The sequence below is a fragment of the Leptonotus elevatus genome, chromosome 19 (genome assembly GCF_054856555.1).
Source record: "Leptonotus elevatus isolate MCC_2025b chromosome 19, RoL_Lele_1.0, whole genome shotgun sequence".
NCBI classification, from domain to species: domain Eukaryota; kingdom Metazoa; phylum Chordata; class Actinopteri; order Syngnathiformes; family Syngnathidae; genus Leptonotus; species Leptonotus elevatus.
The window spans coordinates 8,456,454-8,474,809 of record NC_141257.1 but is presented as its reverse complement, the minus strand read 5'-3'; the positions used below and the strand labels follow the sequence as shown (position 1 = coordinate 8,474,809).

At 45.9% G+C, this 18,356-nt stretch overlaps 1 protein-coding gene across 5 annotated transcripts in view; it reads right to left on the bottom strand.

The window, feature by feature from the left end:
• jarid2b (jumonji and AT-rich interaction domain containing 2b) overlaps positions 1–18,111 on the bottom strand; it is a 73,699-nt gene extending 55,588 nt beyond the window's left edge. For all 5 annotated transcript variants that reach the window (XR_015091116.1, XR_015091114.1, XR_015091117.1 and 2 more), the window contains exon 1: positions 17,350–18,111. Coding sequence is in view for 1 of the 5 variants with exons in the window: in XM_086062145.1 (XP_085918271.1) it covers positions 17,350–17,394 (45 nt within the window). In the remaining 4 variants the exon portion in view is untranslated. The remainder of the gene's footprint in view (positions 1–17,349) is intronic.
• Positions 18,112–18,356: the final 245 nt, after the last annotated feature.

The window sequence follows — 18,356 nt, the reverse complement described above, 5'->3', positions numbered from 1 at the left end:
CTGCGGGCGCCAGTTAGCCCCCCAAGGACCACATGAGTAGCCTGCAGCCCTGTCCCAAAAATAGAGATTTGCAGTAATAAAGTGTTGCATATTGATATTTATCCTTTTACTAATTATTGGTTGAAATAACTAATCATTGACTCCATATCAATAATTATAATTATTAATACAAACATAACATTATTAAAGGTAATTTGAGCACATTAGTTACTTCAGCAGTGTGTATCAAACTGGGAGCCCTTGGCTACCCAAAATGTAGCCCTCAGTTTCAAAAAGTTTGGTGATCTGTGCCCAAGCTGGAGTCCATAAAGCTAACATTTTTCGTGTGTGTCTAACGCCAAAAAGCTTTTGGTCGTGAAATTGTGATTCTTTAAAGTCAGGGCACCTCAACTTGAATGATGCAAAATAATATAATAAAATCTGACGTACGCTTGAACAGGAAGAACGAGTTCACTGTCAAAAATTTGTGCCTGTGTACGCTTGTCAACAAAAAGGTCGGCAGGAGCGATCAATCACGATGCTGCGGCGGGGGCGGCCCCTCCCCTGTAGAAAAATGTTTCCCGAGAAAAATAATAAATCAATCTTAATCTCTGGCCTCCCTTTCATTCGCCGTTGACGGCGCGAGTGGGAGGACGGCCGGCCGAATCAATAGAGGTGTGAAACGTGTTGACAATGGTGTTGGCTTACGTGTTGTTTATGCACAGACGGCGGGTCCAAACTCACATTCCTCCGAGTGGAAAGCTAACCAGGAAGGAAATTACCAGACAAAGAAGGAGCTCCACCAGGAATTAAATATCCAAACTTTAGCTGGCTACGATTTTTTATCAGTTTTTTTTTTTTCGGGATATTGTTGCTTTGTTGTCAGACATTTGAGCATTAGCATTCGCAATACATTAGCATTCAAAGCTGTAGTTACCGATGACTACTGGACTGGAGTTGTTTGAGTTCCAGTCTTTAGTAGGAAGTTAGGAACACCTAGGATTGGTTTCACTAAAACACTAGTTTCTTACTAAAATACTGATAAAACTCCTTTTTTTTTTGTGGGGAAAAAAGTGCCCAAATGTGTCCCACTTCCAACGTGTTAGCATTTCTCGCCATCATAACAGATTGACAAGCCGACTATTCATGTTCTTCTCCAACCCAGAGCGATACAACGCTGCCATCTACGAATCCCTGCTTGAGGCGACACCATGACTGCGACCCTCCGAAAGTACAACTGCCATAAAGCTTTTGGGGTAATTTTCTGACTAAGGAGGATCCGGCGCAAACATGAACTCCAACCGGGCCCAGCGGGAATAATTTAATGAGTCCGCTGTGCAGACTGGAGACGGGTTAAGCGTCGGTGTCTGCGCACCAGCGGAAGAGCAGCCCGAGCGTTACCACCCGCCACGTCTGTTATTTTGGATCCTTCTCGCCAACTCCACTCCCTTCCACGCAAACATCTGTTCAGCCGCCCTCCATCTCCCATCACACCTGCTTCTTTCTTACCTCCTCCCACTGCTAGCTCACTAGCTTCAATGCCCGTCTTCTTCTTCTTATCAAGTGACAGTCAGTGAGCAGCTGTACCACACCACCAGGCTGGGGATATTTTTCCCTCTTTGTGCACCCCCCCCCCCCTCTCCCACCCCCGCCCTTGGCCTTCTCCTAAGTGGTGGGTTTGTGCGGTGAAGGCAGCGGGGATACATAGGACTTGCAAAGAGCCACACAAACCACAAGAGGAGAAAGCGAGGATGTTGCTTTTTTGTCCCGCCTTCCCACATACAACATTGTTTTCCCACACTGTCAAGCCCGTCGTGTTCCCCACTCATGATGCTAATCGCATGAGAGACGGGAAAAACAACATTTGAGTGGGATTGCTGAGGGCTGTTAAAAGAGTCTTTCGCACCCAAAATGCTTGTCTGAATGCATCGGATGGAACGAGCCGACAACAATCCCGACACGTTAGACAAGGGAAGGATTTTAAGAAGTAGCGGGAGCAAAACGACAAAGCGAAGATTGAGGAATATGCAGCAATGAGCTACGCTGATGTTAGCGTGTGCATGAGTGTTGTAGTTTGAGATCGGTCTTGGTTTAAGAGTCTCATCTCTGAATCGAAGGCACTTTTACTCCGATTTGTCTTGGTCGCAGTCAGGGCGGACTCGAGGTTTTTGATCAAGGCCAGTCGAGACCAGGCCAGACCTACAGCGATCAGCGAGAAACGCAGAATGCAGATGCTGTGCTGCATTCCCGGTGTTGCCTGGAGTGCCACATAACCTCGATTTTAGATTAGTTTCATTGTACTACTTCAAAAACAATATACCAGATTTATTTATTTTTCGTTGCAAACGTCATTTTAAAAACTACTGGTCGATTTGTTCCGTTTTTTGTGATTTTTCTTTGATACATAACAGTCTTGGTCTTGTCCCAGTCCCCACTCCCAAAAGTCTTGGTCTTATCTCGGTCTAGTCTTGATATCGTCTTGGTTTCAAATAGTGTGGTCTTGACAACAACACTAGCTCTTACACATAAAACTGTCTGGTAAAAAGAAATATCTTGGCAGGCAAAGAGCAAGCATATTTCTCCTTGGTTAGATTTGAGTTTTTGTAGTGTGCAATCCACAATAAACAGCTACCAGGAATAGCATCTGGTCTTGCCCATGGTTAAGCATCAACAAAAGCCAAATAAACCACCAAGACCGGGACCAAGACCCTGCGTATTTCCCCGTCACATCATGACCTTCAAACCGCCTTCGCACCGTGTCAGTTGTCTGGTTAATCCTGAATATGGTGGACTGAATGAAGCGTACGAGTGTAAATTCAAGGTTGTTACAACGCATAACAAAAAGTACATAGGATGCATTTCCTGGCAGCAGAGACTGCGAAGTACTTTTAGTAAAATGCTGAATGACGTGCTACAGAGCTTCTCTTGACACATACTGTCCGTCATAGTGAAAGTGCAAAAAAGTCATCACTTCCTGTCTGTCGAGTCAAATCAGCGCGGGGGTGAAAGTGTCACAACGATGACTCAGCTCTGTCATCGCACCCAAGACGTGTGGGCACCTTCGCTTTTCTTGAACGTCCAAGCAGAGGTTCCCTGCGCCATCTCTGAGGAAACTCTTGCATAGGCTTTGCGTGCCAGGCATCTCCGCCCCCCCGCTGGTTTGAATAATTAACTCACTGCCTGTTTGTCCTCCGGGCTCATTCGTAGTCGCTGGACCGTAGGCTTCACTCCTTTTAAAGTCCGTCAGGTTTTGGGCGGAAGACAGCGGGAAGAAATGACAATGCGCCTAAAAGCGGCTTTGCTTTCTCTTTGTCGGCGTAAAAAGTTTGCGGTTGACTGCGTGTACAGTCATCGAACTAAATCTCTTGTTACAGGAAATGTGGGGATCCCTGCAGCGCATGTTTTTAAATGCGAGCGGTGTTTGAGGAAATGGTGGGAATGACAAACAAAAAATGTGGGTATCAAAATAAAGAGCATCAATTTGTTTTTACAAAAAAATATTAGTTTTTTTTTGTTTCCATTGTTAAAATGTATAAAGGAAGAAATGAGGCAAAACTATAAAAAATAAATGAACTAAAGACCACATTAATTTGATTATGAATTAGTGTTACCGTACTTACATCAGTTTGTAATTCCACATTTTGCGCGACTTTAGCTCAGCGGTCTGATTTGTACGAACTCATGGGCAGACTGGACCATATTTAGGGTTCTCAACCCCCCGCCAAAAAAACCGAAAGCCCTTTGGAAAACAGTATAGTAATGAGACTTGAACATTTCCCGACAAATGTCATATTGATGCGACTGGTAGCTAGTGTTACTGTACAAGCTAGGTCGCTCATTTTTACTAATTTGGATGGTTTCGAGGGGGAAGGAGAAAGGGAGTGCACATGGGGGTAAAAAACAGAGGGAGGTGGTGGTGGTGGTGGTGGTGGTGGTGGTGGTGGTGGGAGGGGGGTCCTCCATATGCAGGGCATGTTAACATTTCACAGCGTGTTATTAACACATACACACCTCACTGTTTGATCTCCTTTGAATCTTAACATGTGTTAGTTCCACTTCCATGAACTCTCTAAGTGTACGAGTCGGCTCGGCGGCCATTACGGCTCCGGTTTCATTTGCCATTAGCCATTCAGAGGCATGACAATACCCAGGAGGGGGGACCTACCCTTCAAGCCTCTGCCAAGGCCTCGCATTACAGACACACTCATCACGCAAATGCGCGACACAAAGACTTGTAACCACGCGAAGGCATCAATCTGGGATGTTTTTAGAATTGAGGCTTTTGATTGATTAAATGCAAATTTTTTACATCTGAGATCAGCGCGCAAATATTTGTCAGGCCATGAAAATATAATCCTGGAATGGGATTCGCCACAGCGCATCTGGGGAAACTGACAGCTTCTAAGCGCTGTGCCACCCCACCTTTATTTTTTTTAAAGGAGGGGGAGGTTGCGCCCTCACCCAACCCCGGATTAGCCGCCAATCCAATTGTATTCACAGCCGACCCGCCAATCGGGCGGCAGCACGAGGAGGGGGAAGCATCTCGGATTGGCAGAGGATGTCGGCTGGGCCCTAACAACAGCAGCGAAATGAGCCAAATTCTCTCTCCGGCTCGTGCGTGGCTCCCGGGCCGCCCAAAGTGTGCCGTTCCACCCCGCCGCCGTCACCCGCCCTCCTGGAGTCCCCCGGTTCCCCTTCTTCTTCCCCTTCTTCCCCCTGCTGTCAGTCGAGTGCTGACGTTGTCACTCGCCGTGACACCAAGCGGGATTCCGCCGAGATTTGGCAGAGCTGAGGCCGGTTCTCATTGAAAGCGGAATTTACACACGGGTGCCCACAAACACACACACGCGAGCGCACACATTGCACGCACACGCGATCCGCTCAGCTCGGGTTGAACGAGGTCTCTCCGTTGACCTACTTCTTTGCCAAACGCTGAGCTCACGCGACAAATGCCGCCGCTGCAGCAAATGCTCGGGGTTTGTCGACTGAGGATCCAAACCTCTCGTGGGCCCTTGATGCAACCTTACACATACACCCAGCAACCCCCCACACACACACAAGTAGAAAATGGATGTCTTTACAGCCTTCTACAAAGCAGCCATTTTGGCAGAATGAAAAGAAATTGGTGGGGATGTGTCTAAACACTGAATTACTAGCCACAAATTGTAATGAATGTTAGTGGTAGCCCCTCAAACAGGAAATAGGTGTGACTTTGTGCTCTTTCAAAGTGATACGGCTTCCCGCAATCAGATCATCTGACAGTCCATCCATCCATCCATCATCTAACGCTTATCCGGGGTCGGCTCGCGGGGGCAACGGCTTTAGCAGAGAAGCCCAGACTTCCCTCTCCCCAGCCACTTCAACAAGCTCCTTCGGCGGGATACCAAGGCGTTCCCAGGCCAGCCAAGAGACATAATCTATCCAGCGTGTCCTGGGTCGTCCCCGGGGCCTCCCGCCGGTGGTGCATGCCCGGAACACCTCTCCAGGGAGTCTTCCAGGAGGCATCTGAATCAGATGCCAGAGTCACCCCAACTGGTTCCTTTCAACGCGGAGGAGCAGCGGGTCGACTCTGAGTCCCTCTCGGATGACCGAGTTTCTCACGCTGTCTCTAAGGGAGAGCCCGGACACCCCGTGGAGGAAACTTATTTCGGCTACCTGTGTTTTTGTAATCCGACAGTTAGTATATAAAATATTTGTCGTGCCGTTGCAGTGACTTTCCACACAACAGGGTAGGAGATTGTCAGTGTTAAAACTCCTATTGCAGGTTTCCAATTTGCTGGGTTGTGTGTGAAAAGGCCAAACGAAAAAAAATGACAAATCTATAATTAATTTTGCGAGAAAACTGTGTGAAAGGGGCTACAGCTAATGTAGACTTTTGTCTTCATGCTGAAGCTGCAAATGTTTTGATAGTGAAAGAAGTGTCAGGTTTCGGCCTCCACGAGGCGGCAGGGGTTTCAGGTGATTTCCGGGTACGGCACACTTTTCCGTTGGATCTATACAGTGTGAGATTACAGTGCGGGCCGAGGTCACGGAACGTTTGTGCTTTGACGTGTGGGCAGTAAGCAGGTGCGCGTGTGAAAAGGAAAATAAAAAGTACTGTACTTTCCTGACTGATGTTAGACAAGAGCACAAAAACAGAGGCAGAAGAACATGAAGATGAATCATCCGCAATTAATCAACAAGGCGGGTGAGTGACAGGCCGCGCCATGATTCAGTCTTCCTGAAACTCACATTCCCATTCCGGTGACATCTCACAACAAAAGGGCGGGATAAATCTCAAGTCAGCTCACTTCAACAAGCCAAAACATTTTATTTATTTTTTACAGCGGCGTCTGGACGGAGTGAGATTGATTTAAAGTCTTTTACGAGCTGCCAGGCGCAGGTGCTGCGAGGAATTCCTGGGCTGCTGCCTTTACGGCTCACTCCAGAGCCCAAAACATAATAAATGTCACTGGGGGGGCCATCACAATCCAGGGCCATGTTGCGCACTGACAAACACAAGGTGGAAGTGCGAGTATTCTTGACAGGGTGAGTGTTTCATTTGCAGACAGGTACAGTTTTAGGGTACTATGGTCCGGTAAATTGACGTGTATTGGTAGAGCCGGGATTTGAAAGTTCAGCCGGCTGTTGCAGCTTCCCGCATTCAGATTAGCGCGCGCGCGTCAACATGACAGCGACATTTGCCGCAAACTGACAGCGAATTTCTGGTCTTCAAGTTCCACTGGTCAACTTTCACACGAGTGAAGAAATCCCAGATGCGCTTATCAAGCTACAATAAACCCGGAAGTCAGCATGGACAGCTCCAAAGTTTTGTGTAAAGCGAAGACAAAGAAAAATAGCGTTGGTCGACCATTTTCCTTTCAAGCAAAGCCAAACGACGCCTTTCAGAAGCCCAATTTGACTTTTAATTAAATACCTGCCGAGTCACTCTGCTTTTCAATCCTTTTATCGCAATCGGGCTAATTAAAATCGCTAGCTTGACCCCCTCGAGATAGCAAACGCTCCGGTAAACACGGCGTTACAACGGCAAACCCGGTTTCAGAGAGCCGGCGGATGCATTTCTGCCTGCCAGATGGGCGGCAGGGGAGCTAAATGGTTGGGCTAAATCTCGGAAAAACAACAATCAGGGAGGGATAATGCCGGCGTGTAAACTAAATGACGATGTTTTCAGACCTTGTCTGCCCGGGACAAAAATTTGCACATTCTCTGTGTAAACTGCTGAGGGACGGGACAGTGAAAAGAAAAAAAAAAAGCGTTGTCCGACAACAGGCTGATCCAGTGTCAAATGTGAGCTGCCAAATGAAAAAAATCGCCAGTAAAGAGTTAAGCTTCAGGGTTGGGGCCTAATGCACACTGGCAGGCAGATAAGATTACCAGTTAGGCGACTGGACGCCAACGCAGACGACGAACAGGAAAGACAGGAATTGGCCGCGAGGGTCTCGCGCCGATGGAAGAGCCTGAATCTACACCTTAACGAGGATTGCAGCACGCCCTTATCTCTGGGGTTGTAAAAAACTAAATGAGATTCTTATCTATCACGTGCAAAACCGAAAGTACCAATCCGCGCCCCAGTGGATGTGATAAGCGCCTACAATGCTTCATTGACTGATTAACTGTTTGGAAAGTCAAAATGACACTCGTAGGCCCTGTTGCGATCAAAATGCTAACCCAAATACATTTGTGAAACTGGTGTCTGGGGGTACTTTTCCTAACTTTCCCAGAACCCTGCCCATAATCCTCAAAGTTTGTGGCCATACGTGGACGAAATAAAATTTTGCGTCACCCATCTAAGATAACAAGTTTCCAGTGAGTTTGAGAAAGTGCAAGTCCTTAAATTCACTTAAAATGGCAGCTTCAGAACAAAATGGCCGACTTTCTGTTCCATTTCATGCCTGGGCCCTTGACAGTTTCTCATACGCTCTGTTGAAATCTAATTTTGTGTTAAATCAGAGGAACATGACTTCTGCCACGTTTCTGAAACTGTGGCCTACATGATGCACAAATGCTAACCTTGGCCTAATAAGGACAGGATATGATTTTACCATGTTATGCATACAAACTGCATCGTTTTAAAAGTCTCAGCATGGAGGCGATATTTCTTGAGCGATATGCGACCCGGGATTATTCGCCAGACATCGGTCACGGCAATAGCATCTGTTGCGGTTTCCCAATTCGTCAATAGAAACTCAATCCGGTGCATGCTCGCCAGCGTGATCATTTAGCTCTCACCTAGACCCCCCACCCCCCCCCCCCCCCACCCCGTAGCCCTACCCCGAAAAGCACATTTCCCCGCGTTCGCCGTGTCCGACAATCTTAAGCCTTTTAAAGCCCCGGTGTGTGTGCCGGTGTGACTGCAGATTACAGCGTAGCCGGAGAACGGTGTGAAACAAAGCCAGGGGCTTAGGCGAGAAGGGGGTCGGTTCCAATGCTTAGGGACTTGTAGCGTAGGCCCGGGAGTCCATTCCCTGGCACAATGCGCAGAAGAGGCAATTAAAGGAATGATTGTCACCTCTCAGCGCCGAGATAAAACCCTCATACCTCACCCACTCCTCCCCCTTCGCACTATTGTGTCAGGTCTCTAAAGGGGGCCCGGGGAAGAAAGACTTGCGGCATTACATTTATACGACAACATCCTCAAATGTACTCTTTGCTTGTCCTTTAAATACTCTTCATCGGAGTACGTATGGTATTAAAACGAAATGTCGTCGGGCGAGAACATTTGTTACGCAAGCTGTCGTTTTTTTTGTTGTGACGTATTCGCGGCTGTCTTCTGTTCTCAGCGTTTGTTTTGCCAGAATGTTTCATTTTTATATGTTTCGTTCCGTGTCCAAATATGGGCATTGTTGCGTAAGTGAGAAGCGCGATTTGTTGCCCACACGAGCGCATGATCTCATTTCAGTGGTTGATGGAAACGCTATTAGTTTTCATTCTCTTTTGACACGTTTCCACACAGTTTGCAGGAAGCAAAAAAATATGCTGTTACTGTTTCGGTTGTGACGTACTTGCGCTTGCCATTTTTTTCCAGTGTTTTCAATGGAAATGGGGCTCGTTCACAGTTTTCGCATAAACAACAGCAAAAAAAATAAAAAATAAATAACCTGCTCGAAGGCAGAACTCTAAGACTAATTTTAACTATGTTGATAATGAAGTGAAATGATGTTGATTCAAACACTCTTTCCCATTAATGACAATTCACGAGCATGTGAAAAAATTGCTTACGGCACGTGTTAAAAAACAAAAACACCGTCTGTAAACACCGAAATCCACACCTTGCTGGCATCCGTCGCTCTGAGCCAATGCGCCGCTTTCGCTTCATTAAATTGCTTAACCCGTCGCCGCTCAGGCTTCGATTGATTTAGTGTGAGCGCTAATTAATGTATCGCGACTTACGTGGTAACCGTATTGTAAAAACGAGTGTCAGGAACGGCTACACCTCTCGGCTCAGAATCATCAGCAAATAATAAAAGAATGAATGTCATGATTGAACGATACGTGTTGCTTGTCCGGGGGTGGCAGAGGGCAAAATAATCTGCTGTTTATGTGTTAGCAGCTTCAGCTTCAGAGAAAACAATGATAGGAAACAGAGGGCAAATTTACTACAGGAAACCCCCCTTTCACGCAGGGCTACATTTTCCCACTTGGTGCGGCTTGCGTGACTCACGCGACGACGCTTGCGACTTCCGCAGACGACCAGACGCTGTCGAATCCATCAAAAACCGGAAACTCTCTCTAGTTTCAACAACACTTTAGTCACACCTGCACTTCTTGTGGCAAATGTGCAAATGAAGTACGATTATCCAATTTCCTCCTCTCGTGGTACGACCAAAGCAAGGGATGGTTCGCAACGTTGACGTGGGGTCTAATTTTGATTCGAGATTCCTTCCCCTTTGGGGAAGATTCCATGTTCTTGCGGTTAGCGCTGTGCGCGGGGACGAGGGACAAATGGTGGCTAGTGGGCCGCAGGAACAAGAACAAGCCCAGATGGCCAGATTAAATGAGTGTGGTGTAATGTGCGGTTCAAATTGGAGCGGCTTGCCATGGCATTTTGGCAGAACAAAAGGAACACAATTAGAATGGCACTCAAGAGCTCCACCGAGAAACCCAAACAGCTCAAACTCGCAGTTCCTACGCTGCTACTACACAACATCGACAAAGTAAGATAATGTATTGATGAAAACATCTTGTGCAGCCCGCATAACTTACAGCCTGTTACCTTGTTTGTTGGCTGTTTAAAAATCGGATCAATTTGTCCGACGTGCAAGGATTCGGGCCAAAAAGTTATCTGGTGAAAGCAAAGTTAAAGAGAAACTCAATGATGTCATTAAGGCATGGCGCCATTTACACTAAGCATACAGTAGTGACAGTCGGCATTTTCGCATAACTCTCAGCATTTTTATGAGAGGCGGCGGCGGCGGCAAATCGATACGCCGTCGTGTTGCCTCGTCCCCCGAGGCTTAATTCGCAGAACGCCGGTGTCACAAGAACGGAGGATCAGACGGCGGGGTGAAAAGGTAGCGGGTGTTTATTAAACAGATGCGGCGCGACGGTTGGCGCCGTGTCGGGGAGATGGACGTAAAGGTCAATAGAAGCTAAAGTGGGATTAAAAACTCTTAGTTGGATTTAATATGAAGCAATTACTTCGACACACTCGACAGAATTCAACTCAATCGAGCATCACTTTTGGGAGCAACTTGGTGACTAAAGTGCTAAGAATATATATTAGGGGTGTTTGAAAAAATCGATTCGGCAATATATCGCGATATTACAGCGCGCAATTCTTGAATCGATTTGATATGCGGCCGAATTGAATTAGCGTTATTTTTTTATGGGAATATTCAACAAAACGTCTTACTTAGGGTTAAGATTGACACATTAAGCATGGAAGAATGTTATATTAATGGAACATTAAGCCTTAATATTTTATTTCAGTGCTGTTCAGACATGAAACAGACTGCAACCTGTTCGTTAAATGCAGTGGCTCATTTATAAGCCTGAATTTTCAGATAAATAAATCAATTTTCATACAAATCTTACAGTGTACAAGTTTACTGATTAGTATTTTCTAAATTTGAGTAAAAAAAAAAATTGCATTAATCAATGTATAGATTTGCATCGGGATTAATCGGTATCAAATCGAATCGTGACCTATGAATCGTAATACGAATCGAATCGCCAGGTACTAGGCAATTCACACCCCTAATATATATATATATATATAAAATCGTATTGTAGTTCTCTTGGATTATTATTATTTTTTTACATATTGAGAGGAAACCAAACCAGATGGAAACTACGTTATGAAAACAACATAACAGCTTTTATTTCTGATTCATAATTGTACCGAGGCTTTTGTGATAAGACTAAGCTGGAATTAATGAGACATCAATTTTTATTCAGAGGTTTGTTTTTGTTTTTTTAATATATAACGTTCAACCCTGGAAACGGACCAAACCCCCGAAAAACGACGAGAATGTAAAGGTATCAAATATCTTTAGTACTGATTGTTCTAATAGGAGGGATAGAAATTGATTTTGAATAATTAACAAAAATAACAAGTGAGGTGCGAGCATCGTTTATTTACGTGGGAGTCGGCGATTGAGAATGTAGTCAGTTAGCTGTTGTTAGCCGAGGTCGGCCAGTGTGCACGCCGAGTCCCTTTACAGAGTCTTTGAATGTGCTTATTACGCATTTATTTTGTCAGTTTGCTTAATAAAGCGATTAAGAGCGCCACTGTGACCATCACGAAACACTTGTGGGGGCATTACAATATGTTGTAACTAGCGAAAAGTAGGCTGTATTAAATTGGCTACAAATGTTTAAATAACCGTGTCGTGCACGTGCTGTTGTGTAAGCAGGTTCTGCTTGCTTTGCAGCAGACATATTATAGTTATTACACTTGAGCTGTGTTTTTTTTTTTTTGTTGTGTGAAATGATCCCAGATTTTGGATAGACCCCGTCTTAAATGTATTTGCTGGAAAGGAGACGTGAAATAATTGTTTTGATCGGATGAAAATGTTGATTCAGCTTCACAGTATTGTGAACGTTAAGCCATGCTACACACACACACACACACATACGCACACAAATACACACACATGGAGCCTCTCAGGGCCTGACCAGCTGTCCCGCTCCCCCCGATCTCCATCCACACCCACGGGAGCAGCAGCGTATAAATCACACGCTGGAATGAAGTCGTACGTGACGCACACACACGCACACACACACACACACAAACTGTCCTTCCACACCTCCGCCACTGTGCCGAAAAACAAGCACCTCCTTTTCACAAAGACACCCACCCACACCTACATTCGGGCCGCCTGGAAACATTCCAGGAGCTTCTTTATCTCCCACCTGAAGACCTTTGCCTGCACGAGTGCTAACGAGTCGGGAAAAGACTTAAAAGGTTGCAAACGGCCGATAAGGAGAGAAGGTCGCGTTGCATAACGAGAGTCGGTTGGGTGGCACGCGTGACGTAATGCAACCCTCCTAAGATGGCCCCCCTGATGAGGGTGGCTATATAAAAGCATCCTGACGGATAAATGCAGTTAAGAGAAATTTAGCGTTAATGTGGCTAATTGCAACAATTTAAGCTCTCTTAAGTCAACATTTACTTGATTCTGGCTAAATAAATAAATAAAGAGGCTAATAGCTAACAGTCATCTGAATGTCGCCTTCGCTGGGTTCTGTGTAAAAAGGCAGCTCTGGCTAGCTTCCGTTACGGCTAATTGAACATGTTTGAAAAGTCGAAAAGTTCAGAAAACCCAACATGAAACATTAAAATGTTCATGGAGGAACTCCGTAGCACTTACAACATGAACTTATGCAAAAAATAATAATAATAATATTAAACACATAACGTAATAAGACGTATAAGCTCTAGTGAAATGCAAACCTTAGTGAGCATATGTTAGTGTATAGTGTGTATCATAACGGTGAAAAAAGATGACATCACATAGAAACATTTTATATCCTAAAACAAATTATGCCTTAAAAAGCCATTCCTCGCTCCAGTTTTTGGTGTTACTGTTCTAATCACAAAAGAAATTGCATTAGTCACTGTTGTGTTTCACAAAAAAAAAACTATTTTCCTCTGCTTTTTGGTTAGAAACGGGTGATTGTGGAGAACCATGCTGGAGAAACGTTTGCAATATTCTGTGGATCTGGAGACATCGGTCAAAAAGATCGAAAACGGCAGGCAACATCCACACTTTCACCACTTTTGCATGAAAACAAGTCTTCTTTCTCCAACTCATTTGAGGTCGCATTTGTCAGCACGAAACTACACCGGGTGGAAAATTCACGCCTGCTCGCAAAGGCCGGGGGCCGCTACTGTACATATATGGAAGGAAAACGCCGCGGCAGAAACGCTGCCGTGCCAGTCAAACAAAATCATATACGGAAAAAGACACAAACTCTTCGGCTTTCGCCGGCTCCGCGTGGAACGTAAACATCGGTGCGGGCCAGTCAAATAAACAGGTAATAAAGCAGCGCCTCGCTTTTGCTTTGCGACCGTCGCCATGGTTACTGGGGGGTTGCTGCTACTGAAAAGAGCCTCACCCCCCCCCCCCCTCTTCGCCATGTTGCGCACACGTGAGCATTTGCATTGAAACATAAGATTCAATGAAGCGCGGCGAGGCTCGGGCACGGCGGAAAAGAAAACAACCCGCTGACCCTCCGGCCCGCGTCGAGAGGCCCCACATTTCATTTTGGACGGCCCGACAAGTGGGGAGATAAAGACAGGAAAGGAAGGGAGGGGGGGGGGCTAAAGGGGGGCTTTTGTAACTCGTCACTCTGTCCGGCCCTGCTTTCTCTATTTTTGTTTCCTGGGCGCATTTTGCCCATCATCATCATCATCATCATCATCATCATCATCATCATCCTCCTCATCCTCGGCTCGCCTGATGATGAAACAAACCCTGACAGCCTCTTTACATTTGCAAAGGCCCCTGCAGCAGCTGTGCTCGTCCCACACTCGCGCACGCACACACAAAGTTGGAGTGTGAGGCTCCAGCTGGGGCCTACAGGAAGGAGCGGCCTCGGTGCGGCAACAACAGCAAAGAAAGAAAGAAAGAAAAAGAAAAAAGGCACCAAACGCTCGCCCGTCTTTTTCACTGTCGCCCGTCTTTTTCACTGTCGCCGCACGCAACACCGCTAATCATTTTTAGGCTTAAGAGAAAGCTGGTGCACGTCTTTACTCAACACTGACTTGACTCTGGTGTGGAAACAGGAGTTCAGAACATTGCGAGTATCCTCACATGCAATTTTTGTCATCATTTTCCTTTTAAGCCATCGAGGAAATTGAGTTGAATGTCCTCGTGTGACTTCAGCCACATTTGTGGATACAGGAGCTCAGAACAAGACATTTCCATCCATCCAAAATACTTTACTGCATAAACATCTCCACAGATGACAGAATAGGCCACAACTTTGAACAAAAAAGTAGGTCACCGGTGATGCGATGAAGACATACTAGTCATCAGCTCAGTGAGCACCCCAAACATTTTTCACTTTTGGAGTTAAAATCCACTTCAGGCTGCTCCGCCTGACAATAGTGTGGAAACAGGAGTTCAGAACATTCACAAAAGCACATCTCATTAAAAATACTTTTCAATGAATAATTTCCACGTGGTAAAGAAACAGTCGTGAGAACCAACCAAAATGAAACCCATTCATTCAATTTGGATGATTACCTAAGGGGGACAAAATGGAAGGGGGGGGGGGTGCAGTGGATCAGCTTTGCCTGGTTTGCTTTTATTAAGCTTAATCAATGATTTCATTACCAATAAAGAGGGGGCAGTGTTTATTGGGGTCCGGAGGGGGCACGGGGTAGGGGTTGGGGGCTCGTGTTTGAAGGGGAATGGTGAAGTCGAGCGCGCATAATTGTCTTACGCTAATTAAGGGAGGGCACCGGGGGGACTTGGGGAAGGGGATCAACCTCGATGAAGGAGGTTAGCGCGGGGGGGGTTGTTTCGAGTTGTCCTTCTAAGTTTGTTGCAAATTTCAAAGCTCCGACTGCAAGCAGCTGCTGCTCAATTCGAGACAGATGTGGAATATGTGCATGCTAGCGGCGGAAAAACGCCACATCGACCCAATAATGGCCCTTGAGAGCATCTCAACGTGAGGTCACATGTAACGTCGCGCACCGCCTGTCAAAAAAAGATGATCTGCTTTGTGAAGTAAAAATAGAACTGAAACAAGCTCATGTTAGCCATGCTACTTCGCTTCTTAACTGCCACTGTAGCACATATTTTATCGTAATTATTTCACACGTTAACTTTCATAACTGGTCGCCATGGGTCATTTCAAGACAGGCTTACAGAGGATGCTGTGTGCCCCTGTGAAAGCGACCAAAGCTACCCCGATATTGTGCCTTTGCCGTATTCAGTTTAAAAAGCAAAGGTCATCTTGTTGTCGAATGGAAACTTTTTGCCGGGTCTCTGTGTGAAAGAGAATAATGACGTAATTGATCTGGTTGCAGGACACAGCCTTAATTGGGTTAAGTGTATAAAGGCATATTTGGTGGCTAGGATGCAGGAATATGTCAAATATGCTGACGACAGCTTCCAACAAGTATTTGTTGTGACACTGGGTGGCTTGATTAATTAAAGGGCAAATGCGCAAAAGTCCTAGGTCTTCTTCTATTGCAATTTGCGGAATCTCTGCGTTAAAAGCTCCGATTTGTCATTAATTTACATCACTGGTGCAACCAGTCCGGGTTGAAGATTGACATAGTTCGTCTTTTCACAAATTCACAGGATCTCTACGTGAATACAACTAATGACCTGTCTTGCCGTATAGTTACTGAGTTCTGTGTGTGGGGGGGAAAAGGCACATCCAGATAGCTACTTGCTGCAAATTTTGACAGCTCTCTGTGTGAAAGTTGCAGTTATCAATCATTTTCATCTATTTGATAGGCTGCTGCTTTTGCTGAGTTCTGTTTAAAACATAGAGGCCAATTAATGCTAAGTGATCTGTTTCACAGGATCTCTGTCTGAAAGAGACCGATGGGGAGAAAAACAAAAGCACTTCGAGCGACATTGGAGATTCAATTTCGATTGAATGCTGTAAAGAGTGGTTATATACTTAAAGTACATTAATTGAAATTATTATCGTTCATATATTTAAAGGTAGACGACCAAATAAAACCTGAAATCGGCTGTTTTGTTCCTGATAGGCCGAAATTTGACTTATTTTTCCGTTGAAAACGAGCGTGCACTTGAACGCACCATCAACAACGCTTGTGAGTGTGCGTGCAGCAAACTTTAAATGGCCACACGAGACGTGCAAGAAAAGGCGACTGACTACAGCAAGTTGAACATTCAACGGCACGTCCATTATCCCCAAATTCACACAACTCTTGCCTGCTGAGAGTGAAATCGGTCACGGCACGTCAACACGCGAGGAGAAAATGGTCGCTTCTCGTCACGTACGTGAGAGCCCCGACCCCCTGCAATGCGACTCGTCTACACGAGCGGGTCGCCCTCCTCAAAAAGCCCATTTGACGCTAAAAAAGGCAAAAAAAATGTTTTTGTCGTTTCAAGAGAGGGAAAACGAGGCGAGTGGGCTAACCGCGCGAGGCTTTGCTTCGATGTTAGCTAGCTAGCAGAAGGTCACGCCAATACCTGCCGGATTCTACTCCCCCCCTCTCCCCGCCAAAGTAGTCGCGGGTGCAAACCCCCTCCTGTCCTCCCACGGAACACACTTTGAAGTATGGGGCTAAAAGCAAGAGAAAATGCTGATTTTGCGTGACCCCCTTTCCTCTGCTCGCTCGCTCACTTTGACGAGGGAGGGGGTTATCGAAGGGACCACAGACGACAACACGCTCGCGTTGAATTAAAACACACTCCCGTGATATTTAAATCCCCCTCTGCCGGTTGTTATTATTCATCAACATTTTCACCCTCCACAAAAGTGAGATAACGCGAAGAAACCAAGCTGAGCCAATGGCCGCCGATGCCGACGACGGGGCTGAGTGCCCCCCCCCCCCTCACTGAAACGCGAGCCCACAAAAAGCCATTTTGCCTCAAAATTAAAGACACGTCGTGTCAATTTAACACAAATTAGTACAATTAGCACAAAGAGTGGACACAATGTAACCAGGCACGGTCGCGAAACGAGCAACCACGGCACAGAGATGTCAACAAAAGCTCCCAAAGACCGACGACTTAACCTTGACAAAACGCTGCATTTTTTTTTTTCACCAAATGGAGTAAAATGAGAGATTTTAAACATGTTTTTTTTTTTAATGCACGATCCGCCTGCTGGGAGCTTCACCCCCCCACCTCCTCCTCCTCCTCCTTCTCTCGCCTCCTTTCCTCCAAATGAAAGTTGAAGCATTTAAGGCAACAAACTTGAAAGTGTACTTACGTATTTCTTCTGAATAATATTCCTTTTGGGTCGTTCTTTGCTCATTATGCACTTTCTCCCCCCCACCCCCAAAAAGGAAAACTAGAAACGAGAGAATGGCCACATGAATGTCTCTCCCCCCCTGAGGAGCACCAGCGAATTTAAATCCCCGAAGAAGAGAGAGAAAAAACCCTTTAAAAAAAAAAAGCACAATCCTTCCTTCCCTCGGCGTTTATCCTTCAAAGTGGGTTAAAAACCGGCAGAATGTTCCCGTTGGAGGGCCGACGACGGACCGAAGCCGAACTCACTCGGGGGTAACATAGCCCAAACAATCGCAACATAACAATAAGTTCCGTTCGGCTGCTCGGGCTCGGCTCCCGGTTCTTCTTTCACCATCGTCCGTCAGCGTCACGATGCGTGTTCAAATCCCTCCTCCGGGAGACAATAAATAAGGTGAATTAAGAAGACGAACGACATATGTATATAAAAAATAAAAACCGAACGCGTCTTATGTCCTCTCGGTGTCTCTCGCCGGAGCTTCGCTGCTGCGGTAGTCGCGAGAGCTTCTCCAGCGGCACTGGCGAGTCGAGTCCGAGCAGCTCCTTTCTTCCCCGGCGTCAGCCTATCACGGCGCGCGGGAAGCAGCGGCAACTTTAAAACCCCCTCCGAAGCGGCCCCACGCAAACAAAACCCACCAAAAGAGAGCCCATGCAACTCTTGATCTGTCCGTGCGTGGCTTTACGTCACGTGTTCAACACACGTCGCACTCGAAAGAGACTTTTTATACGCCATTGAACACGAATTGAGATTTGGATGCGAGAAAACTGGAAAATCAGAGCATTGAAGGGACAATTGAACGTCCCTTAAAGTTATAGTTATTATGGTGCGTTGCATTAATCTCGGAAATCATAAAACGAAAAAAAGATGGAACTCAAAGATTTTGGAGTGCAGTCCTTTGAAGCCTAGAAAGCTCAAACACATGATAAATATTTACTAAGTGTCTCGCTTTAAATATAGTTTTACCGGCA